Here is a 26,481-nt window from a genome sequence, read left to right on the forward strand (position 1 = left end):
TTTTGCTAACAAAATTAAGTTCTGCATTGCATCAGAAATGCAGACGTGTCTCTCAAGGTGGATAGATGATGGCCCAGACTGGCTTCTCACTGATTTCCTCCTCTCTGCACTGACAAGAATTCCTTTTCCTTCACTAACAGATTCGTAAGACACCAGAGGTCTCAATAGTCTCGTTTCTGCATGAGTCTTGAAAAACGTGACCACCACCACACTGACAATGGGTATCAACATAGGGGTTGCCCAGAGAGGTTGGGGAATCTCCTTCCTTGGAGGTCTCTGGTGCTGTTCTGAACGGGGACCTGGGCAACCCGATTCACGGCTGAGGCCAGCCCTGCTTCGAGGTCCAGCTGTACCACGTGGCCTCCAGCGGTCCTTCCCCAAAATACATTTTCCTATGCTTCTATGACCATGGCAAATGCCCCTATGGTACGTTTTAGGATTTGGAATAATTCTTTTGAATGTCCCATCCCCGCATAATTTGTTGTCTGGAACAGGAATTACGCAGTCCCTCTCTAATTAATGAATTAAACCGGAAAAGGCACATGTACAGAGCACTCCACTGAGATGGCCTGAGCGCCAAGCAAAAACTGACGTGCGTTTCCTACCCGTTGGCGTTCAGGCTGTATAGACTGTGCTCGGTTTGCTGCCTTCGCCTGGGCAGACGTCGGCGATGAAGAGCACGATCTGCAGCCATCCAGGCTGCGCACAGGACGGCTTCAACCTGGAGCAAGTCAACGCGCTGACGGAAGAGGGATGTTTGAACTCGTATTTGGGCCTGACTAGCACGTTGAGTAAAGACAGAGCCATAGCAATGGGAAACACTCAACTCAGGCACTTTTATTGGAAATTTAGGCTTTCTGAAACAGAATAAAATGAGAGAGTCCCTGCTGGGGGTGGAGGTAGCATGGAATAACTGCTGTGCTTCAGCTCACACCCGCACTTATTGCGAAATAGCTTCCCTGTTTAGACAGGCCCTAAGAGATGTAGACATTTATAATGTGTATTTAATCTTTCCATCTCTTCTTTTCTTACTGTTTTGATGTTTCCTCAGGCTTTGAAGATTTAAGATCTTTTTTTTTCCTAAAAACTACAAGTCTTAAGGCAAAAATAAGGCAGCTAGAAATTGCCCGCTGCCAGTTGGACTAAAGAGTTTGTAACTTTTTCCAGCGCAGGATACGTTCAGTATTTTAATAGCAGTGACCGTGTTTTAATGCATTTATGCTGTTAGGGTTATAGAAATCCTTTGTTCACAACATTACCCACCCCGGATCGTAGGACTGCTCATATTGGTACAGTGCCATCGTGCTTTTCAACAATATCAAAAAACAGACAGCTCCACTTGGGAGCCGTCCCTGCTCGCCTTTGCTGTTCTGTTTAAACCTGTACCGGGTCTGGCGGGATGGAGTTAATTTCCCGCAGAGTAGCCCTCACGGTGCCGCGCTGTGTCTTGGGAGTAGCAAGGTGCTGGTAACACACGGGTGTTCTGGTAACCGCTGAGCAGCGCTCCGCAGCATCAAGGCTGTCTCCCCAGCAGCCCCCCTCAGCCCTCAGTTTTACTAAACTGCCTTTATCTTAACCCAAAATTTCTTTTCCATCTTATTTTCTCCCCCTGCGTCCTGCTGAGGAGAGGAGGGGAGTGATAGAGAGGCTTGGTGGGCACCTGGTGTCCAGCCAAGGTCAACCCACCACAGTCCTTTCTGGCGCCCAATGTGGGGCACGAGACAACCGCAGTTTTGTATTAAGCGTGCTATAGTTACAGCAGTTGTGAAGTGGCAAGCTTCTGTGCGGGTCACGGAGTTTGGTGGCTGCACTGCTTATCTCTTTATTTTGCTGAGCTTGGGAATGAGCTCGACTAGGGGAACCCAACAGCCCAGGAATCCTGCAAGAGACCAGAAGGCAGAGATTTCAGAGCATTGCCTGAAGAGGTGGCTCGTGGCGAAGAGGCACCACCATATAATGAGTTATCAGAAGATGAAAGGCGTTATGCTTTGTTTACTGATGGATCCTGCCGTATTGTAGGAAACCATCGGAAGTGAAAACCTGCAGTGTGGAGTCCTACAGGACAAGTCATCAAAGCCACTGAAGGAGAAGGTGAGTCAAGTCAGTTTGCAGAATTGAAAGCCATCCAACTAGCCCTAGAGATTGCTGAATGGGAAAAGTGGCCCATACTCTATCTCTGTACTGACTCCTGGATGGTGGCTAATGCCCTACAGAGGTGGCTACAGCAGTGGAAGATCAATTGGCAGCGCAGGGGTAAACCCATCTGGGCTGCTGCATTGTGGCAGGGTAGAAAATATCACTCGAAAGGTACGCCATGTATATGCTCACGTGCCCAAAAGCCATGCCACTGAAGAGCATGGAAACCATGAACAGGTAGACAAGGTGGTCAAAATTGAAGTAGCTCAGGTGGACCTGGACTGGGAGCGTAAAGGTGAGCTATTTGTTGCTTGATGGGCCCATGAAACATCGGGACATCTAGGGAGAGATGGAACATACCGATGGCCTTGTGATTGAGGGGTGGGCCTGACCGTGGAGGCCATCATACAGGTCTCTCTTGAATGTGAAACATGTGCCACAATCAAGCGAGCCACATGAGTAAAGTCTCCCTGGAACAGAGGGCGGTGGCTGGATTTTCAATATGGTGAGGCCTGGCAGATTAACTATATTGGGCCACTGCCATGAACACGCGAAAGCAAGCGCTACATACTCACCATGGTGGAAGCAACTACTGGTTGGCTAGAAACATACCCTGTAAAGCATGCCACTGCCTGAAACACCATCCTAGGTCTTGAAAGGCAAATTTTGTGGCAACATGATACCCCAGAAAGAATTGAATCAGACCATGGGACTCATTTCCGAAATAACCTCATAAACTCTTGGGCTAAGAAACATGGCATTAAGTGGGTGTATCGCATCCCCTGCCACCCACAAGCCTCTGGAAAGACTGAGAGACAGAAAGGACTGCTAAAGACTACGTTGAGAGCATTGGTCAATGGGGCATGGAAGCAATGGGATACAAATTCAGCAGAAGCCACTTGGCTGGTTAACACCAGAGCATCTGCCAACTGTCCTGGTCCTGCCCAGACAAAGCCCCTACATACTGTTGGAGGAGATAAGGTCCCCATAGTGCACAAGGGGAAGCGGCTGGGGAAGGCGGTGTGGGTTGCTCCTACCATGGGAAAAGGCAAACCCACTCGGGGGATTGTCTTTGCTCAAGGACCTGGGTATACTTGGTGGCAATGCAGAAGGATGGGGAGACCCAGTGTGTGCCTCAAGATTTAACCTTGGGGGAAAAATAATCTGTGACGTGAGTTGTATGTGGTAGGAAATGATGTAACAGGAACAACCAGAACTGACAAAGAGTGAGTTTCGCAAGGAACCGGGTGAATGCAATGATGACCCAAACCAAACCGGCGTCAGTGCCCAACAATTGAACATGCTGCTTCTCCTGAGCACGCATCTTGACAGATGGGGCCCAAGTCATAGCCTGTTCTTATGAACATTTGGAGGAGTGGAGGAAACTCACAGAATGGGAGAATAATCTCTATTAAAGGTTGGAATAGTCATTAATGAGAATATATAAATCTGTATGTTGGGTATAAAGATGGCTTAAGCATGTAGTATAAGTTGTAAGTGTTGGTAAGAAGACATATCAGTAGTCCTCATTCCCTGTGGTCACCCAGTTGCCCGTAAGGAATGTGCTGAAGCACTTAATAAATGCCCTCTGTGTTCTACAACTATTATGAAAAGATGCAAAATTTTTATCTATTAGTGAAATGTACAGTACCGCGGATGCAAATGTTTCCTGCTTTATTGCTTTAAATATGTGTAACGCAATAACAGACGGTTGGGTGTTTCGCAGTCTAGCGCACGTATTTATGGAGCATCTCACTTGAGGGATAATGTAAGCAATAAAGCTTTAATCAGCACCCTGAAACACGAGTTGACTGTCAGAAGCCGCTAGATTTTTGTTTATAACACTCGTATTCAACTGCCTCCTTATTACTCTCCTTACTTTTTGAGGGTTTACTTCGAAGTTGTAACCTAAAATAACTATTGCCGTATTCGCAGATCTTCTATTTCCATGAGCGTTCACACTTATATTAATGTACTTCAAATGCAGAAGTGAAAAAAATACTCTCCATGAAATGGTACGGGAAAACGGAGTGTTCTGATTGAGTAGGAGCGACACTGTATTTTTTTCCTCCCTGTACCGGGTATGGCTGGGATGATGTTAATTTTCCGCAGAGCAGCCCTCACGGTGCCGCGCTGTGTCTTGGGAGCAGCAAGGTGCTGGTAACACACGGGTGTTCTGGTGACCGCTGAGCAGCGCTCCGCAGCATCAAGGCTGTCTCCCCAGCAGCCCCCCTCGACCCCAAGGGCCAGCAGGCTGGGGGTGGGCGAGATCTTGGGAGGGGACACGGCCAGGACAGCTGACCCAAACTGACCAAAGGGATGTTCCATGCCATGTGACGTCTGCTGAGCAATAAAAAGCTGAGAGAAAGGAGGAGGAAGTGGGGACATTCGTCATTATGATGTTTGTCTTCCGGAGCAACCGCTACACGTACTGAAGTCCTGCTTCCCGGGAAGCGGCCGGACATCACCTGCTGATGGGAAGCAGAGAATAAATCTTTTCTTTTCCTTTGCTTCCACACGTGGCCTTTGCTTTTGCTTTATTTAACTGCCTTTTTTCTTGACCCACGAGTTCTTTTCCCTCTTATTTTCTCCCTCCGCGTCCTGCTGAGGAGGGCAGGGATAGAGCAGCTCGGTGGGCACCTGGTGGTCCGGCCAAGGTTAACCCACTACAAAACCTCTTCTGTATTTTTAGCTATGTCATAAGCTGGCACGATGACAGCCGGGCTAGGAGGAGCGGGGGCGTTGCAGAGCCCATCATTTCCAGGCTGTTCGTTCAACCCGGCTCGCGCGGTACCGTTAACGTGTGATTGACGGTGGTTTGAAATGTTTCCCCAGTAACGGTCCAGCTGCAACGGGCCGGTGTCCGTATGACAGAAACCGCTGTCACACCTGACAAAAGCTGCGCCTGCCCTCCTGCGCGCTCCCTGGAAAACGGCAAACAAGTGAACGCACACGTGCACTGAACCCCCATTCCTCCCCTCATTTTTGGCTGGACCCATCACCCGGTTCCTGTCCTGCCCGGTTCTTCGGTGTAATTTTAAACACACAAGACCCATCTCCTCAGCGCCAGGTGAGCGCCAGGCAGCCGCCGCAGTTTAACAGGTTTTCACACCCCCCGACGCAATCCGCTCCCCTCCGGAGCAGCTCCTTCAGCAGCCCTGCAGCGGAGCAGGCGCGCGCCCCAGGGCTGGGTTAGGTACGCAGAACGCGCGACGGGCTCAGCAAAGGAGGTCGGGCGCTCTCTTTCCATCGACGTTGCTTCTGCAGATGAAGTCTGCAAGAGACAAGTCTTCCAGGGAAATCGTATTCTTTCTCGGCTACCTGCAAGAGAGAGTTTCCCTACAGCGCGCAGCAACGCTATGACGTCATTGCACACCTCCGCAACCCTGCAGACGCCGATGTCGCTGCACGAGGCTCCGTGGCAAAACTGATGGCAGGTCCTTAGATCATTTCCTGCACCGCTCCGGCAGCGCACGGCCGCGCTGGTGCCCCGGTACCCCCCGGCGGTACTTCTCTTACCACAGGAAACGCCATGACGACTGACAAGTTTTTATTTTTTTCTTTTAAATCCACCCAAAGAACAAGGAGCCGGTGGAGGAGGAGGCTCGCGCCCTTTGGCTGAGAGCCCCCTGCGCTGCTGGCGGGGGGGGAGGGAGGGCGCCCGCTCCCAACCTGCCAAACGCTCGCTGACGTCGCCTGTGACGGAGGAGCCCCACGGGGCACGCGGTCGCAGCGAACGCGAGTTCCCGCCACAGGCTGCGCGCGCCCGCCCCGGGGAGGGAGGGGGACACAGCGCGCGCCGCACGGCACCGCCCGACCCTCCGGAGCGGGGCGGGCGCGAGGCGCGCGGTCACCTGACGCCGCCGCCGCCGCGGCCGCCGCCATTTTGTCTGGGAGTGTAAATGTGAAAGGGAAAGCCGGAGCGCAGCCCGCGGGAGGAGGCAGAGCGGAGCGGCGCCGGGCGCGGCCAGCCGAGCCGGCGGGGCCGGGAGGCGAGGGGTCGCCGCCTCACCGCAGAGCAGCGCGAAGAGCCTCCGTCGCCGCGGCGGTCGAGAGGAGCCGGCGAGGCGGAGCCCGGCGAGGACTCCCCGGTCGCCCTCGCCGCGTCGGAGGGAGTCTGCCGGCGCCCTTCCTCCGGGGAGGCTGCGCTCGCCCCCGCCCCCGCCCGCGGAGGAGCCGGTGCCCCGGCCTTGCTGCCCGCCGCGGCGGGTCCGCGGTGGTGGGGAGCCGCCGCCAGGGCCGCGCCGACGATGTCGGGGCAGTCGATCACCGACCGCATCACGGCGGCGCAGCACAGTGTCACCGGCTCGGCCGTCGCCAAAGCCGTCTGCAAGGCGACGACCCACGAGGTGATGGGCCCCAAGAAGAAGCACCTAGACTGTGAGTAGGACTCCGCGGTGGCCGCCTGCGGCCTGCTCCCCGGGGTTGGGGGGGGGGGGGGGGCGTGGGGGTGGCCGGGGCAGGCCCGCGGTTCGCCCGCCGGGCAGCGGCTTTGAGCCCCGGGGCAGCCGGTGTGGCCTGTCCCCTCCTGCTGCGGGCGGTGGGGGGCAGAGGAAAGGTGAGAACCGAGCGCGGCAGCTTGTACCTGGGAGGGTGGGGGTGTCGCGTAAAGCTGGGTGAACCTGACTGGTTTGCTCGTCGAAACTTATTTTACCCGCGGAGAGAGTGAGCTTTGTAACGCCCTGTCGCGACCGGGGAACAAAAATATTCCAACCTTGTGAACTCTTCCCGGTCAGAGCTTCTTAGCTTGTGTGCTCTGGATACAGTAGTGCTTATTAATCTGGCAGCTGGGGAAAAGGTGGGTTAAGTGGTGTGGTTTTACTGTTGTGAGTGAGAAGTTAAATTTTTAAGCGCTCTTCTGTTCTTCTGTGCATCTGGTGGAGTGCAGCCATTTAAATAGTTCTAACATTTCCTGAAATACCATAGCTTTCTGTCTTGCAGCTTTTGAAACAAAGCAAAAAGACTTGAAGTGAGGTAAAGGCAAGGGTGAAGGTGGACCAATACATCTCTCCAGAATGAGAGTATGTTGCCACTGATATATTTGAACTTAATATGTTAAAACTCCTTTCTGTATACTAAAAGATGCAGAAAGCTACCCTTGATATCCACAAAAGTATCAGTGGTGTTACTTTGCTTCAGGTTTTAGTAACCGGATAGCAATTGGAGTTACCATTTGACTTCTCAGAACAGCACTGACCACTTCAAACCTTGTACATTGCGCAGTATACCTGTTCACCACCTATTAAAAGTGAAGTAAGCGTGTGTGTTTTCATTAGAGAGGAAAGAAGACATGAGGCTTTATGCTGGTCTCTTCAAAGTTAAGGCTGGTAGTTTTGCAGGACATGTTCAAGTTGGTGGTACTAAGGAGGGTCTGCTGTTGAAGCTTTCGGAAGAAGCTTATTCAGTTATATTGTTTGAGGATAGTTTGGTGCTCTGATGCTATGACACTCGTGTTAATAACAGACTTCTTGTGTGAGAGCTTTTGATGTGGATTAAATAGTTAAAAACAACCAAATATATCATTTGTTACTGATCGGAATGAGTGGAATCCAGCTACAGTAGTGAATATTGCAACTACTGTGTTGAAATTAAAAGCCTTAAAAGTGTGTAACTGAGAATTTCTTTTTTTTTTTTTAAAGTTACCTTATTTTATCTTCGCTTGTGTTCTGCCAGTGGTAGAACAACTTAATGAAGTAACCCTTGAGTCCAGAAATGGCAACATAACAGGAAGCCAGAAAGTGGTAACAGTTTGCTCAATAGTTTGAAAGCTTCTGAAGTTTAAAAGATGTAGCGTATTGTTTGAAAATATCCTTAAAATAATGTCATCTACTATAAGTTACCCTCACAAAATAAGAAAATGGAAACCTGGAAAAAATCTTTAACTTGAGAATAGCATGAAGCGAGATTGTCTTTTGACTATCAAATTCTATTGAGTATCCTTTGATACAAACCTGTTTAGAGCTGTCAGTCTCCTGAAGGTCCCCTTCTGTTTTGGTGTTATTCACCTTCTCAGACTTTGGTCAAAGACAAATAAAAAGCTTGTTGTTCTGACTTGGCATCTGAAATAGAGGAACACTTTGGTGAGGTGGGAAGAAAAAGATGTGAAATGTGGTACCACAAAAATCTCCGTATCCCTGTGAACACTCTCCAGTCTTCATTGAGTATACCCAGGTGCTGCTTTTCAAACATCTGTAAGCGTTTGAGTGGCACTTATTACTTTTTCACTTGTACACAAAAATTACCTGTATTAAATGTAAGCAGGTAAGATACTAGTTGAAATATTGTAATCTCTGGGGGGGGGGGGTGGGGGGGGGTGGGGGGAAATCACACCATGTGTTTTCCAAGATGCAGTGCAAGTACTTTCCAATTTAAGTAAATGATGAAGGAAAACATAGCTTGGATTTAATGCGAAACACTGCTAGTTGCACCTTGGTTGCTACATGTGTATGTCATTCAAAATGCTACACCATCTGGTATTACTTGTAATTGCTGCTCAAGAAAAAGCTTCACCAAGAACATGTTTTTGAGAGTTGCTGCAGTTGTATCAGGGATCGTGGAGCAATATTGGTTTGTGCACTCTATTCAGATTAATTCTTCAACTCCCCTTATTGCTATGTTTCCACAGCAAGAAAAAATATAATATTACAATATGGGTATTTACAGTAAGATTTTACACGTGCAGTGTGTGGATTAGTATTTAAGAGTCTTGGGTTTTGTCTGGCTACTAACTGCTGAGTAGTATACTCATATTTTTCTTGAAGAGAGAATAATACACACACAAAACCCCCCAAAACCTAAGCAATGTCAATGGGAATACTTGGGGTTTTTTCCTTTTAAAGTAGGTCATTGTGTCCTAAATAAGTCAGCAGATCTATTTCTGTAGTATTTTGTAATATTTCAGGATAACATAACATGTTATACAGAGGCTGATCTTTTCTCTTAGTGGAGCACCTGAAGGTCTTGTCTCTTCTCCCCCACTGTGGTTTCTCTCGCTTTCCCTCAGCCTCCTGAGTTTGGGTTGCAGTGGAGTGGGGCTAGGTTATACTTTTGGTGATATCTCTTCTTGGCTAGCTATTGAAAAGCCATTAAAAAAACAAACAAACAAATGCTAAAGCTGTAGCCAAGTTGGTAACTGGCAGAGTAGACTTGTGTATAGACCAAAATTTAGAAAAATGCAAATCCCTAAATTAATTGCATCTTAAACTTTTAAATTAATACAGTAATAAAGGAGAAGGCAACTCCTGTTTAACTTCTATACAGCCCACTTAACTACTTTCTCCTCCCTTGTGCTTCTTAATGTTACTCATCAAAACTTAAAACTCCTATACATATACAAGATTTCCAAAGCTTGTAAGAAGTGATAATTCAGGTGCTGTAAAATTGTATTATGTAACACAATTAGGCTCTTAAGCCTCTTTAGGAGAAGGTTCAGGTCTCCACCAAATCATTGCAAACTTTAGGTTTTGCCAGTAAAGTCACATTGTGACTATCACAGTTTCCAGTTGTTTTTGTATCTGCCCTCTCTTACTTTTGACTGTCCGGTGAATGCTGATACAGTGTGGTGGTTCTTGCGGAGATGCGTAAGTTGTGGAAGAGTTCGAGTATCGCAGGCAGTAAGGTGGCTGTCTTTAATTTGAAGCTCTTTAGTAATCCCTGAAGCTTTTTAATACAGTGATTGATGAAGTTTGGCTTGAACAAAAAATAGTTAATGTTTTTGTAATCTATAAATGTGGTTTTTAGTTAAATTGCTTAAAGTTTTTAAAAAACACTTTATGGGCCTTCATATGTCCTTGTTTAGTGGGGGAGTGGGACAGAATAGCTGGATTGCTTTCCTTCTGATAAAGTAACTCTGAGTTCAGATTTAGCTATTATATAAAAGAAATTTAAAGGTTGCTATCAAATCTGCGCTATAAGAGCACATGGGCATAAAAATATTTGTATCAATCAGGTGTTATCTTTTCATTAAGTCTTCCAGCAAGAATTGTTGCATTCCTTAGGCTACATTGAGAAAGTTTGCTGAAGTGGCTCTTCTGTTTTATGTTTTTGTGATCTATAGTTTACGGCACGACTTCCAAAAAGAAAATGTAATTATCTTTTTCAAAACTGCTGGAGTTAAAGAAAGTGGTCTTAATTCTTACATCTGTCTTAGAGCAGCTTCAGTCCTGTGACAAAATGGAAGAAATATGGGAATATTAAACCATTACAGTTGTCTTTTAACTTATGTATTTACAAGCTCTTGAGGAAAATATTCCTGAATCAAGAAAATTATTATGTTACTTGAAAGTTGAAAAGTGTCAGTTTTTGTCAGTGCCTGGCTGAGAATTTTCCAAAAACCCAGTACATGTATATTTTTTTTTTATCTGGATTTATGCATGCTGCTCTCTGAAGAGCTGTATGGTTTCATAGATGATGTGCCAGTATTTCAGATGAACTGTGGAAAAGAAATACTCAGTACTTTTCTAGGCAGCAAGATTTCCACAGCTCTTACAGGCTGCTTGAACACCCCTATGGTACTCTTCTGGTTTAAAGCTGTTTGATTTTTTTTTTTCCTTTTCTTTTTTTTTTCTCCTGTGTGATGTTAACATGTTTCTAAATTCCATTCTAGAAATAACACCACAGTTTCACTTGCAGTTGAAATGATTCCTCTGGGTAATTGGCAAAATGCTTTGAGTTGTAAAGTGTTAGGTAAGTAGTGTGATAAGAAAATGAGCATCACTTGCCCTGCACGTTTTATTCCAGTTTTTTACTGGCAACATCCATATTACAGTTGCCCAGCTGTCAGTCTCAGGTGCATGTGTTCCTTTATACTTCCAGATATATGGTGTTAATAGCCTTTCCCTCCTTTGTTGCCAGCTGTAATAGATCCATACAGTTGTTTCTGTTAGATATTCCTATTGCAGACTTAGAAGAATTCATGTTAGAGAAATGACACTTGCTTTTTTGTTCTGTATCTCAATTGTTAGAATTCAAATGTCATGCTAGTTTTATTATTACTACTTGTAAAATAATAATTAAAAAATTGCCCTAGGTAGCCTTATTAAAGAGTCTTTTAAAATTTATATTTGTGCAATATGCTCTTGGCAAAGTCCAGTTTTGGCCTATCAAATGCACTGAGATTTTTTCTACTGTTCATTCTTAGTTTAGTATTTTTAGAGATGTGTTGTTTGCTTAAGCATGTGTTCTTTGGTATTGGCAACTGTGGTTTATGTGTTCGTGCGTTCAAGGAGATTTCGAAACCAAAGATTGCAGTTGTGCTATGTGCCCTCGATTAAAAAAAAAACCAAAAAAATTGTCTTCAGGGGAGCCAGTATGTGTCATCTTCAGCATGTGTCTATGCATGCGACTTGCAGCTCACTCAGGTCCTCTAACCTCAAGCATAGCTTGAGTTAGACTCTGAGTAGCCCTGCATATGTGAAATATCTCCTCCTGGTTGCCTTTTAAAATGGTCAGGCTCACACCTTACAGAAGCAAATAGCACATGCTGGAAGACCTTACAAGCACTTTTGCAGAATTGCTGGAACTGCAGTTTTCAATCACGTGGAACCACGCTTGTGGAATGGAACAATAACATAGGAACCTCTCAAATGCACCAGAGGTTTATCAGCTTCGCTCTGTTACTGTTGCTTGACAGAAGACTGCTTTTAGTCTTGTGTACCAAAGCAGAAGGCAGTTGCTCCCTTCTGAAGGTAAGACATCTGGATGGCTTTTTGTGGTAGTAGACATTTATGGTGGCATAAGCCAAAGCTTTTTTTATGGATATGTGGCTTAAGGAGAGGTGATCAGTTACAGCATTTGATATCATTGCTAACAGTAGGGTTTCTGTTGTATTATGCCCAAGCAGCACTACAAGAACATGTTTGGTATCAGTCTTAGACACTAAGTATATGCAAGGGATCCCCCAGGTGTTCAGCATCATCTTAGGGTCCACTGGAACATCTGCTGGTAGAACTTAGCTTAGGGAAGGTGACAAGATTGAGATCTCTCTGGAGAGTGCTGGGAAAATATGAACAAAATTAGCTTGGCTAATTTGACATGAGAGCAGCAAGCTTTTTTAACTTGGATCTTCCCTCCTAGTTTCATCTATTATTTAATAAGCACTCTTAATATTGAAAATCCTCAGTGAAAAATTTTACTTGCTTAGTGGTCACGTGAAGGAAAAGGACTTGGTGCAGAAAGAATATTTTCGATAGGCTATGTGGTCTTTGACCTCAGCAGATCAATGAAATTTCTTTAGCTGTTGCCTAATAGTAATGTTGTAGATATTGCTCTGTATAGAGTTTGTGGGGGGTTTGTTGGTGTGTTTGGGTTTTTTATTTGATTGTTTGGGGTTTTTTTAATAAACTGAGAATAGGACTTATAACAGTTCTGTACTGGTTATAGACACTTCAGTTACATGAAAAATACTGAGCAAGATCTAACAGCAGTGTTTTTATAATGCTTGCTTAGAAACTGATTGGATTTAGGAAGACTTGTTTGCCTTCATGTGTTTTGGGAGAATTATTTAGAGATGTCATAACAAAGTTCTCATTCGGTAGATGAGGCTGTTGAATTCAAAGTCAGGTTTTCTCTATGTATAAATTTTGGAATTGGGAGTTGCTTTATATAGGCAATAATTGTCTATGGACTGTTTGGACTTCTAGAAATTTTTATGTACTTCTTAATTTGACACAGCATCTGACAAGGATACAGCCATGAGTGGTGAGCAGCATCTATCAAATGACTCGTTTTTTGAGAATCTTCACGTTAGTAAATATGGAAATATTTTAATACTATTCAACAAGAAGGTTTTGACGTATAACTTGCTTAAAACTTATTTTCAGGGTTCTTTGTGCAGTTATTTCAGTGTTTTTGTGTGTTACATAATAAAATGACAATTTTCATCCCAACTTGCATGTTTGGAAACCTTTGACATCAGAATGAAATTAGTAACTCACTAGAATTTGCATTTTACAGCTTTCTACCTCAACAATGTACTATCTAAAGCTCTTTACTCTGTTAAAATTACTCTAGTTATTAAATTATTCTAAACAGTGATCCTAAATCAAAGGACTTTATGTTCTTAATAAACAGATCTTTAATTAAGATACATCTGTAATATATTCTGTGACTAGGACAGATATAAATTTTAAGTGCAATATTTCTATGAAGTATTTCGTCCTAAACTATCAATGTGTGATCTCTAAGTTCATGTTTAAATTGCTTATGATAACGTAGTCTGTCCTCTACATACTGCTAGTAAGACAAATAAGTTGGCCATTTCAGTGGTGCCGATACCTCAGTATTCAGTTGTTGCCCAACATCCCAAACACCTACCCTTCTTCAAGTACTTACACAGACAAACCACGTAAACAGCAATGCTGCTCTGCAACCAACAGGCTGCTCACAGACTTGGCTTAAATAAGAGGCCACAAAGGAAGCTTTTCAAACTAAATGTTTGTTTTACTGGCCTTGCCCAGTCCTTAAGGTGTACTTTGATCACACCTGGGCCAAATTTAGCTCAGAGAGTAAATGTCTAATGTGCCTGTCTTGAGGGGTTTATAATAGTTCTGGATTCAATTCTTTGCCCTATTCTCAGCTAATGCCTTCACTAGCATTCTCAGGCAGGCTTTTTTCCCATGTACCTGCTGGAGCCTGTTCTGGTTTTGTATCAATACTCGGGCCGAGCCTTGAAGTTCTCTGTCTCTGACCTCCTAAGTTAATGTTCCACTGTTGAGTTTGTAGTCAGTCTTGGACACAAAGAACTCTTTTTATACAAAAGCCTGAGACTTGCCATGATCCACCACAAAATACTCAGTAGGTGGGTGGTTAGGTTATTTTAGCTAAGTAGAAAGGTGTGGGGATGCAAATTCTTGCTCTTAATTCTTAGAGAAGAGAGGCTTATTACAGGTTTGTAGCATCTCATTTGCTGTCATGTGTGTTGATACTCAGGCTTAGGGTGGAGTTGCAGGGTACTTGCTGCCTGTTGATCTCATGAAGTATAGAAGTCTCAGCTCTTCCTTGCTTTTCTGACTTTCGTTGTTTTGGTTAGATTGAGTGGCTTCAGGCATTGAGCATCCAGAAGATCTACACTGACTTTTGGATGATAATTTGGGTGAGGAGTTTCTACTGGAGCAGGTTATTTATTGATGAGATACAGGGACTCTTTAAACAAAGAACTGAAGTTAATGCTTCCAGTATGAATTGTCAGTGTACAAACACAAAATAATATGATGATCCTCTTTGAGCATATAACTTATTGTAATGCTTTGATTTTTTTTTTCTTTAATTTAGATCTAATACAGTGCACAAATGAAATGAATGTGAATATTCCACAGTTGGCAGACACACTCTTTGAGAGAACTGCAAATAGTAGCTGGGTTGTAGTGTTCAAAGCTCTAATTACAACACACCACCTCATGATGTATGGAAACGAGGTAAGACATGATTAGTTCTGTTAAAGCCTCCTTGACAGTGTTCTAAAAAATTGTCTCAATCTATAAAGCATTAGATATGTACTTCAATTTTTCAAAGGTCTCTGTTTTTGCTCTGCTGATGGCTATAAAGTACTTCTCCAGAGAAGAAAATATTCCTTCATTATTTCAATACTGAAATATATCAGTGTTTGTGATTGACCTGCAGGTATCTGGGTTGGGCTGTGAGGGAATAATGAGTGATTTTATTCTAGAGTAAGACTTGAAAAACTTCTGATGAGCTTTACTTCATTAGGCTAGTGCTTATCAGTAAGAACACGGCAAAAGCGTCTTGTTAGCACTCCATAAATGTGCAGCCAACCTATTAACAAATAAGAATACTTACTAAAGGGAGGAGGAATATAATGACTAGAATATTCAATCTTGCAAATCATTATCTAATGGACTAAATCTTCGTATGTTGTTGCCATTAACATTTCTCTGAAACAGGTTTCTATCGCATTTAGTTCATTTAAATTGTTTCAACACTATTTATGAAGAGCTTCCCAGACAATAACATGACATTAGAAATGTAGCTTCTCTTACACAGTCCTCCCATTAAAAACTAACCTTTGTCTTGGTCAGGTGACAGTTTAGTCCTGAACTTGTGTGTAGTCATTCTCCTAATAAATGACTGTTGACAACTGGTAATATTGAAATGGTGATTCTTAAATGTACTGCTTCCAGCCATTAAAGTGCTCTGAAAACCTAGTGTTGCCGTCTCTCCAAAGCTCTGTGAACTTAATTGAAATGACCTGCAAAACATAGTGTACTCTGTTACCTCCAAGTTATTTATGTGCTTAAGTTGTTGTTTCAACAGATAGTAGGCTGAAATTAGAGGATAATATGAAGTAAAATTCATTGCTTGGAACTCGCTACTTATTCCAAATACAAAGCTAAACTGAATGCTGTAAATCAATTTGTATATTTTTTTTCCTTTCTTCTTCCAGTGTAGTTCATATCTACACAGTGAAACTTGAAACAAACAAAAAGCAGACAACTGAACCATAGGAAAAAAAATATCAAAACTTAAGAGTTGTGGGCTACAAGTCAGTGTCTGCTTCCTGTACAGCATTTTGTAGCAGCAGAAGAGTTGAATTTTTATGTCTGTACCAAAACTCCTCAGCTTTGAATGGGTGCATTTGAAACTTGCAAAAGAGTTCCTTTATACCTGCTGAGATAATGTGGCTGGAACACTAGTTCTGTAATTTCAGGTGGGACATGAATGTATTCCTCACTCTTCTAATACATTAAGAGGCCTTTTTCTTCAACATCTGATAATTTTTATCTGTTTGACTTATATTTACTTGTACTTAAAATAGAGCAGAAGGTCAAAATGTTGTTTGAGCAATCACTGTCTTGCAGTTTCTTGTTCAATGTGACTACCTGTTTCTTGTGATTAAATTTTGGGTGAAACAGGTTAAAAGTCCCCTCACCTGTGTGCTGTGCAATGCAAGAGCCCTGACAACTGGAGAGTGAGAGTTAGCCATGGCCCTTTTAAAATAAGATGCAGAATAGTAGTTAATTTTGAAATGTGTATAGACACCTTTTGAATATCACTGTTCTGTTCCTGATCATGCTACAACTGTTTTTCTTCTGTGTCTCTTTAAATGCAGTACTAAGATGTACAAAGACCAGATAAACAGACTGGAAAACAGAATAAGAAGTTGAAACAGTGCTAGAACTGTTGGTAGGCAAGCTGCTTGTGGTAGACTTGTGTGAACTCTGTAGCTATAGGCTGAGAACACATACGGAGTTACCGCTGAGGTGGTACGTGACAAGTTGGGGAATCGTTTGGGCCCCATAGAAGGTGAAAGTACTACTTTCAGTTTAAATAGTACATGTGAAGTGAGTTTTCTTGTTGCTGTGCTAAGCCTTTGTTACAATTCCCAAAGACCAGGTGCTATACTGAGCCTGACTGGGAAAAAATGCAAGTTTTGCAGAGTGCAATAGTCCAAACCTGACAGGCAGGTGGATTTCCACCAGGAAGGGTGAAGGAGCAAACGTTCTGTGGCAGCAGATCAAAGATGTAACAAGTCTCTTAAGCCATACTGATCATAATCCTCTCTTACGGACTAAAATGCATACAAAGAAGCATGGAAGTCAAGGAGTCACAATCATAGATCTGTGTGGAACGGTGGCAGAGAAACCTTTAAAACTACCTTGCTATCTGGATGTGTTTTGTCTCTTTTGAGTTATTTCTGGAGGTAGTTATTATTTATCAAAAATGTTGTTTAGTCACATCACTGCATTATAGTTTATATAAATATATATAAATGTCTGTATAATATATATAGATAATTATAACCCCAGTGCTGCTGCTCACCACAGTTCCAGAAGCACTGTTGTTACTAATTACTTCTAAACTTTGTAACTAAGGCTATCCCCCACTTCTACAGCAGCAGTAGAGCTATGCAAATAGTGGGAGCTTGGAGAATGCGAGTGGTATTTTTGTTTTGTGATTTCCAGCTTGTCTGTTCTAAGCTACAAAGTTAACTTAGCAGCTTCCTCTAGGATTATTAGTCTTTTATTCACAGGCAGTGACGTCTTTTTATTTAGTTTAAACTCGTATTTTTGCCAAATAGTTTTGGATTTCAGAGGCTTTGCTAATCAATAATTTCCAAGTTTTCCTTTAAATTTTTCCCTTTTAAGTAATTTCTATTGTTGATAGAGGTTACTAGAAACAGTTTCAAGGTAAGTGTAGTTTTCTTGTAATGTGCTTAAATATTTTGACTCTCAACAATGATATTCTCAACTCTTTCTTCACCAACAGCGCTTTATCCAGTATCTTGCATCCCGAAACACCTTGTTCAATTTAAATAACTACCTGGACAAAAGTGCCATGCAGGGTAAGGATCTTTCACTAAAGGAGATTATTGCTTTTTTGTTCCGTGACAGTGTTTGCGTACCCCTTCAAAATGTCTAACTTATAAATGCTTAACTTTTAGGCTACGATATGTCTACCTTCATTAGACGATATAGCAGATACTTGAATGAAAAAGCACTTTCATATAGACTTGTAGCAGTTGACTTCACCAAAATGAAGAGAGGGTAAGACTGTTACTGCTGCTTTTGTTTGGTCTTTCATGTTGGGGGGGTGAAATAGCAGTTGTTCTTAAACTTATCATAGATTGGTGTTCCTTTTGGCCCTTTAAAGCAACATAGTTTTGTTGAAACCACATAATATGCTGAGGTCTCTTGTTAACTGGTAAACATGTGTCTTCTACTGTGTAGGATAGATGGAGTGATGAGAACTATGAACGCTGAAAAGCTTCTGAAAACCCTTCCAATCATACAGAATCAGCTTGATGCACTCCTTGATTTTGATGTAAGTACTTTAAGCTCGATGTTAGGTAATGCTCTCTCATTTTGAAGTGAGAGTTTCATTGTTTTATTAAATACTAATTTACTTTCTTGTTGCTTTTTACACAGGCAAATCCAAATGAACTAACAAATGGTGTTATAAATGCTGCTTTTATGCTTCTCTTTAAAGATTCCATTAGACTTTTTGCGGCATACAATGAAGGGATTATTAATCTTTTAGGTATGTGAGAATTTTTTTTTAGCTTTTGAACTTTTGTGAAAGATACTGAGAGAACTAAAGAATATAGACAATTTCTGATTGTAATTTCCTAATAAATTGTCTCTGCTTCATTACCATTAAATTAAGCCTGTCTTAGTTTCCGTGGCAAGAATAATAAATCTTGAAACAGAAAATCGAGATGAGAGGGTGACTGGTGAGACTAAAACAAAGATATCTTAACGGTGCAGTGGATAACCTTTGCAATTGGACTGTAAAAGTATTTAGTATAGTCACAGTATGACTGACTTCTGGTTTCCCATACTTTCTTTATAGCTTGACTATTCATCTTTACCTGGTACCTGAATCTATGTGAGACTAGTAGATGACACGTAGGGGTGTTTTGTGCAAGAGTTATAAGCTCTTAGCAAAGCCTTATAATGACTATTCAAGCACATTTCTGAATGAAAACATCTGGTTTGTTCTGTTGATCCATTAGTTTTTACTCAATGAAATATCTGTAAGTATATAGGGCAAAACTGTAAAAAGTGAAGGATGTGGTTGATACTCTTCTTAGTAGGTCAGTATATGTATCACTTCAGTAGCCATTCTGATGCCTTTGGATATTGGCCATATTTACAAACATCAAAACTTATTGATACGGGGTCTAAAAATGTAAATATATCCCAGGAATTTTTTCACATGATAAAATAATTTGCCTCATTGCCAGATAATAAACTGACTTCTTGAAAATATTCCCCTAAATACCTAATTTAACAATTAGCGTGATTCATATCCATGCTTAATAAAGATTTGCATTGTATTCTAATGTACTGTAATAGAAAAATCAATGTTTTTCTATTGAGTGACATTAGAAAGGATGTCAGGTATTCATGTAAACTTTAAAATCTGAATAGCTTTGAGTTACTTGTGTCCTCTCCCTGAAGCTTGTCTCAAATTAACTTTTATAATGCTATGTCAGATTTCTGCTGGGGAGTGTGTTATCTTACAAGAGTTTTCTTTGCATCCTCAGAAAGATATTTTGATATGAAGAAGAACCAGTGCAAAGAAGGCTTGGATATTTACAAAAAATTTCTAGCCAGAATGACCAAATTGTCAGAATTCCTCAAGGTAGCAGAGGTAAATAAATGTACATCTATGGAAAGGACATCATTTAGCTGTCTGTGGTGGTATAGTAGTCTACATTCATAACAGCTTCACAAACAGATTAATGCTTGCTTAATTTCGCTATACAAGGAAGTAGTCTATAGATTAGGTATTTTAAAGATTCTATATGCACATTAACATGAAGTGAGGTTCTTGGGTATCCTTTTTATTAGTCAGACAACATAGTAAACTTTCTGAAGTGGTGTTGTAAATTTCATGAATGGTCCAAAGTGTATGAACTGAATGTTGCAGCCTATTTACAGTGCTCTCCTTTACTGTAACTGCTCAAAATGGAGTAGTTGTTCCAGTAAGCAATGTGGCTGTTTCTAATGCTCCCCGTAAGCTTTTCTGCATGAAAAAGTCAGGCTAGGTGAAAAGTTTGGTTTGCTTTGAGGTGCAGTTCAATGCACTTATGATTTCTAAGGTGTGTTCCTAGTGAAACTGGTACCAGGTCAGAAAATTATGAGTATGCCATTTTAATATGTTAGTTTCTATGTAACATTCAGTCGTCACTGTTTTATTTTCATTGCCACTGCATGCAGTAATGTACTTTTTTCTTTCTCTTTTTTTTTTGTAAACCCAGCAAGTTGGAATTGATCAGGGTGACATTCCAGATCTTACTCAGGTCAGTGTACGTATATTGATTACCCTAATTATTCTTTGCATTTTGAAAGGTTGGTGTGTATCACAGTAATCATTTGTCTCAAGGATGTATTCTCTTCTATATATTTATATATGGGAGATACGTATGGTGACTTTTTCCATGGATTAAATGTACTCAGTACTTGCAATTTGCAGCTTTTATAAGATGATTTTTTTTAATTGTTTGAAGTAATAAAACTCACAGAAAATATTTTTCAAGAACTTCTGGTGTTTATCACAGAGGATTCACTGGCATGTAAACCACAAGCATCTTGCCATGCCTTGAGGAAAACCTTCTATTTCACTGTAATTTAATGTCTTCCGACACACTTAAACATTACAGTTAGCTAGTTCAGTCAAGAATTTTTTTCTTTCCCCCGGGGTCTGAAGAGATTTGATGTTTCTATATAAGCACTTACTGCTGGCTTTGATATTACAGAGTAGTAGGAGGGACATGTGCAATACAGGTTTTGCGCTGGAACATTAGTCTAAAAACTGGAATGCATGGGAACACCTTCTAGTGATGATAAATTGAGGGGCAGAAAGGTGAGAAAGCTGATTTTACCTGATGAACAGAAAACACTGATAGTCCAGAGAAGTGCACAAAGTTACTCTTTGCAAGTTCATTCGGTTCATAGGCATGTTGTATTTCTAACTTAGGACCAACCCAATGGGACAGAAGTATTTGATGTTCTTTCTGTAGCGCAGAGTAACCAGATGGGTAAAATAAATGGCAATCTGTCAGGAGACTTGGGCAATAAACTGGGGTGTCTTAGTAGACGTCTAGAGTACTCAAGCTGTTTACGTGGAGTCAGTGTGAAACAGTTAAAATCTAATGCGTAAACTTTGAACAGTCACATCTGATCCTACACTGCCTTCATGAAATTAAATTTGATGAGTTAATCATGTAAAAAATATATCTACTGTGAAAAACTTGCCTAAACATCGATGTCTTAATATGAAAATTGAATCTAAACCACAAAGTTCCATTGTCAGTGTTGTTCATTACTGCCTACAGTATGATTTCCATCTGAAATCATGTATGTTTCAAAGTACAAATATCTGCTACTTGCTCCTAGCAATTAATATTAGTCCCTTTAAGAACTTTTAGGCCTTTGTGATAGGAAAGAAATATGACTGTAACCAGCAGGTAATGAGTGAAAACAGGAGTTTGATGTTTTCTATTGCTCTTTGATCTTAGCATCTTACTCTGTCTTTTGATTAGTACTGCAGTATTCAGCTGGGCTGTATTATGCTAATCAAATTATACTCAAGTCTGAAGTTATTCTTCACTGAGTTTGTGTGCACTTGTCCAGTTAATTGGGTCATTATAAGGCTCTTCAAAGTGGGGTTGTTTTATTTACTGAGAATAGAGGATTTAACTTCATTTTGCTGCTTTTTATATCTGAAACTTTCAGTGAGCAAACCCCTTTTTATTTACTGTTCTCATGGTATTTTTTCTAGTAGCTCAGCTATTTTGTCTGAAGTGCACTTAGATGTGAAAGGCGAGTCTGAACTGTATGGATGTCAGCATCCTGTGTATTTTAGCACTTTCAGTGCCACTGTTAAGCATTCCACTTCTGTAGTCGATTTCATGGCATTTAATAAGAGTTGAATAATTGTACATCAATTTAGTGCCACATTAAAAGAATTAATTAAAAAAAACTTCTTAATACTAGGCTTTCACAAAAATTATAATTTTCAGTGTGCTTGTGTTTCTGAAATAAGTTCTGACAGGATCATGTCTTTTTGTTTCTATTCTGGTCTACCATATTTAATTTTTTTGCCAAATACTTTGTTCACGTTTCTGGTGTATGTTCTGTTCTGGGATATGCGTATTTCAGAGTTTCCTTAAGCTGTTCCTGACAACAATGGTTTTATCTCTTTAGAGGTTTAGTATTACTGTTGCTCTATAAGCGTTTTTCTTCCTTGATTCTAATGTTTACGCTACTGCCACTTTGGGCAGTTCCTCTAAAGAAAATATTTTCCTCTTTAGGTGCCTCGTTTCACAATCATGTTGCTTGCTTTCTGTTTATAGCTGTTACAATATTTCATGAATGCAACTGGGTCACTTTTCTCTCTGTGGATGTTAGTCTGTCAGATGTCTTTGGGTGGGGGGAGGGAGGCTGAGTCATAAAATACAGCCTTTTTCAAGTCATCGTGTCCGTATTAGCCCAGGCACCTATTCTGATGTAAAACTGAGATCTGTTCACTCAAAATTTCATCTCTGATGTTTTGTTGTATGTCTGCAGCAATAGTAAAGTTCAGAGAAGTTACTAGTTTGTTGGTTTTAGGTTTTATGATTGAGGGCTGTTTTTTTTTTTTTTAGAGAGTTTTAGAAACTTAAGTATAGGATATGCTTTTCCATGTAGATAAGTTTTAGAGTGGCCTTGGGAAAAAACATGAAGACCTAGAAAGAACTCTCTGGAGTTTAGTCCTCTGTTATCAAGGTTATCTATCTGTCTGTGTCATGCAATGCCTTTTGCAAACTATTGTCCCTCCTGAAAGGTAAAAGTATGAGGGTTTGGCGGGGTTTTTTGTTGCTGATACCTTCCCAAAAGGTATTTCAAGCTATGGAGTTTAGCTGTCTATTTTGAATGCCGAATTTATTCATGACCAGTTGTTGAGGTAACTACACTGTCCTAGCTTAGCTAGCTCTATTTATAGAAAGAAATATCAACTTGGGCCTTAACTTTAAGCCAAGCAGTTTTATAGGATTATTCTAATTGCTTTTCTTTGCACCTCTTGTAGCTTGAATTGGCCTTCATTGAATGTGGGAATTTAGAATTGTGCTCAGTATTTCAGATAGGAACTTGCCAAAGCCTTGTGTGATTTAGTATTTTTCCTCTTTCCAGGAAATACTTTGGTCTAGCTTTTGGTACAGAAGGGCTAGCTAGGGCAAGCTTGTTTTTTCTTCCAAACAATGCCTATCATATCTGTTCTACCTATGGAAAGTTGGCAAGTAGTAAGAGAGGCTTAATGTCTCTGAAACCCTGCTAGATGAGGACGACTGAGCTGGCAAGTAGATTAAAACTTTAGAGGTCTATTCCCTTCATCAGAATCTGCAGTAGGATTTATTTCATTTGTTTCATGGAGTATGGACCATGTAGTTAAAAGCCAAGAGAGCAAAGTGACTAGAATAGCAAGGCAATGAACTCTTCCAGAAGTGCCAGCCTAATAATTTTGCTTGCTGGAGGTGGTTTTATAGAGTGATTTGGAGAAATCTTGCTTCCTACTAAGACTGTGTAATCAAGATGAGTTTAAATTTATTCTGAGTTTTGAAGCTGTTTCCTTTGGTATAAAGAAGTGTTTCTGTAGTGGATACAAGTGCATGACAGAAAGAAGGCAGGTTATGATTGGCACTTTGTTCTTGTTTTCTGTAGGAACCAAAGCAGCTCATGCCTTAGTCTGTATCTTTTAAACTTGCTCTTTTCTTTTACGTATCAGTTAAAATCTTTGTCTCGAGTACTGATTAATGTCATGGCTGTGCTCTCAAACATCTTGGTAAACTTAGGAGTATTGGTCACCTAAACCTCATTTAGGTGTCTGAAGTCTTAGCTGAGGTGTCTAGTGCCTGTCTTCCTGCTGGATTTAAGTGGCGAGAAGCCACTTTTTTTTTTTTTTAATCTTCATTGGTTCAAAAAACAGCTTCGTGTTTAAAAACTTCTCATGGGTAACACTTTTCCTGGGGAGTGGGATCCACCAAAATCCAACTTTATTTGAAGCGATGTTGCTAGTTTCTAATGTTTTAGGCTACCAAAGGCTTTGGAGTAATTGAGTTAGTTTATTGTGTAGTCATATGTTGAATACCTACTTGGTCTGCAATAGTATTGTTGGCATCATGTTGAATTTGATAGCTTGTTTTATCAAACCTGATGTTCTGCTGTGGTCAAGTGTTTCTAATGCAAGCCTTTGTAAATATTTGAATGGAAAGTGATTGTTTTTTTTGTTGTTATGGGGGAATGAGGATCAAAAATGCCAAGGCTTCATTTTGGTACTTCTGCAAGTTTAAGGGAGCACTGTTTAATCAGCTGTGATTACTAGATTAATCGTAACATAGCTAATACTGTGGCCAAAACCAAGAATGCAACTTGCGTACACAGAAGCAGACTTACTCTAGGGGAATCCTTGCTTCGTGTCTCTGTGGTGCCACTCCTTTTCAAGAACCACAACTGGGTAGAGAGCATTCAGGTGTGCAGAATGGCAGCAAAACCCAAAGGCATGATTATTTGTTGATGTGTGGGGCTTTGTTTGTTTTCAGTGGATGAGAAAACTAATCTGTGTAGTAAACAATGCTGTGTTGTCTAGAAGTGGTGTTTTATAAGTACTTTAACTTTAGGCACCTAGCAGTTTGCTTGAAGCACTGGAACAGCATTTGGCTTCTGTGGAGGGAAAGAAAACAAAAGAAGTCTCTGCTGCCAGCAGGTGAGCACCCAATGAATTGCAGTGATGCATATACTTGGGATTTGTCATCTTCATACTAAGAATTTTCAGGATTCAGTCATTTGGGGTTCTTCTTGAATTTTACTCACTTCCAAATATATTTTCCTAGGAGTATAAAAGAAGCATCTAGTGAGTAGTAGTCTGATAGCTTAGTCACATTTGAAATCTAGGTATGTCTGCCTGTGTCTCTGCTGGACTTCTTATTATGCTGTAATAAACCACTGAGCTGAGACCTTGTATATTATTCTTTTTAGCTTTTACTTGTTTGAAGTCCTTTGGCTTATAAGCCTTCTAAGGTATTTGGGGTTTGAGGCTCTTTTTACCCAAGCTTGAACAATATTTATCTTTATTGTCAATTATGTACCTCTCAGACCATGAATTTGTCTTCACCTACTTAAAAATTCTTTGGTCCCTTCTCAGAACAGCCAAATTAGCTTAGATGCTTTGTGCTGACACGAATTGCGTTGTTCTTTCTGTCAAGTACAGTAGCAATATGTATGAACGGTATTTCTGACTGAAGAGAGAGAGATCTCTTGGCATAGGCATTCTCCCACAGAAACTTGGTAAATTTTGATAAATGTATCGGTGTAAGTTACGTTCCTGAGTTGCTGTTTTGCTCCTCAGATTTTTGGGGGTTTTTTTGCAAGTATCTGAGGAATCATGACAGTGTTCTGCTAAACAGTATACTATATAGGGAATAACTTCTGTGCTTTGTTTACTGTTACATGTATAACATGTATAACATGTACAAACAAGCTTTCTGTGCCTCTGCCACTTGAATGGAATAGATTTCCAGTCCAGTCTATATGACCTTAAAGAAAAAAAACTGGTATGTTCTGTACTTTGCAGTTCCTGCCCACTGAAATGTGAGGGAGTAATCCTGTGTACTCATGCTGCTTTTTCACCAAACTCCCTCATTAATGGGGTGTCTGCTTTTCTGTACCAGACAGTAAGGGGAAAAAGACTGGAGTGGAGGGGGAATGACACTCAGCTAGATGCACGTGATGATTAAACTGTAAGTGATGTATATCTGACTGTTTTTTCTTAATAAAACTTTGTTTAATTATTTTTGGTTTTAGAGCTAGTGCCCTATCCAGTGCTGTTTCCACACTTGCCAATACAGGCATGTCATTTAGCAGGATGGATGAGAAAGAAAAGCAGCAGGCATTGGAGGAGGAACAAGCTAGACTGCAGGCACTTAAGGTACTATAGTTTTTATAAATTTGTATTCTGAGATTATTTATTTTTTTTAACTGGATACAGGTGAAAATCAGAGTTGGTTTAAAATAGTGTATGATAGGGGAGCTCTCCTCTTAGGAGAGGCCAAGGCATAATTCTGTAGGATGCAGGTGTGATGGCTGCCTAATACATGGTGACCCTTCTACCAGGATTTGAATAGCGGACACCTGATATAAATTATTTGTATTCTTCCTTACAAGAGATTGTTATTTACCTCAAAGATTTGTAAAATGAGTATACAGCAGTTCTAGGTTACACTCGGCAGCTGAATATACTGCATTGCTATTGTAAGAATGATTATTGGTAGGAGGGAATTATTTTTTCCCGTGATATATGGAATATGGTTTTAGCGTGATTCTTCAGTCATGTTGCTCATAATAAGAATATATGCTATAGTTCTGTCCATGTTTAACTGCTCTTGTTTGGACAACTGTTTGCAATCATATGTATTTAGGTATAATTTATGGACTTTCAGTAATAATACATTTGAAAGAAAATCAATATGTTCTCTCTTGGTTCCTTAACATGCTTTTTTGCCAATTGGTACTTGTTGAGTAGTCCTGTTAGTAACATCCCTGTCTTAAGGCCTCAATCCTGGTCCCTCAGGTCCTTTTAACATTTTTATAACATTGTTTCCTGAGAACGTACACAGTATAAAATCTCAAACAAGGCAAGATGGTTCTCTTGCTGAAAGCTAGATATGTCGTGCCCCACTTGCATGTGCCTGGGACAGTTGGGAATTTTTCTTGTGTTGCTTTAACATCTCTAGACACACCTAAACGATGAAGCAACTCTGCTCCTGTCACCTGGAGGCCACCTTATGAGAGCCTTAAAACTATTTGGAGTGTGAAAGTAAACTTTGGTAATGCAGAGTTGAGTTTCATC

At 41.2% G+C, this 26,481-nt stretch overlaps 1 protein-coding gene across 4 annotated transcripts in view; it reads left to right on the plus strand.

The window, feature by feature from the left end:
* Nucleotides 1-5,985: 5,985 nt before the first annotated feature.
* The window catches only part of LOC104630190 (phosphatidylinositol-binding clathrin assembly protein), a 32,906-nt gene continuing 12,410 nt past the window's right edge, over nt 5,986-26,481 (plus strand). For 3 of the 4 annotated variants that reach the window (XM_075763597.1, XM_075763598.1, XM_075763599.1), the window contains exons 1-10: nt 5,986-6,516; nt 14,407-14,549; nt 17,359-17,434; nt 17,534-17,636; nt 17,820-17,913; nt 18,018-18,129; nt 19,139-19,245; nt 19,856-19,897; nt 24,254-24,339; nt 25,437-25,560. In XM_075763597.1, coding sequence (XP_075619712.1) covers nt 6,387-6,516; nt 14,407-14,549; nt 17,359-17,434; nt 17,534-17,636; nt 17,820-17,913; nt 18,018-18,129; nt 19,139-19,245; nt 19,856-19,897; nt 24,254-24,339; nt 25,437-25,560 — 1,017 coding nt within the window. In that variant the 5' untranslated portion in view covers nt 5,986-6,386. The remainder of the gene's footprint in view (nt 6,517-14,406; nt 14,550-17,358; nt 17,435-17,533; nt 17,637-17,819; nt 17,914-18,017; nt 18,130-19,138; nt 19,246-19,855; nt 19,898-24,253; nt 24,340-25,436; nt 25,561-26,481) is intronic. The other variant, XM_075763600.1, reaches the window with a different exon arrangement.

Source organism: Balearica regulorum, chromosome 11, assembly GCF_011004875.1.
Source record: "Balearica regulorum gibbericeps isolate bBalReg1 chromosome 11, bBalReg1.pri, whole genome shotgun sequence".
NCBI lineage: Eukaryota > Metazoa > Chordata > Aves > Gruiformes > Gruidae > Balearica > Balearica regulorum.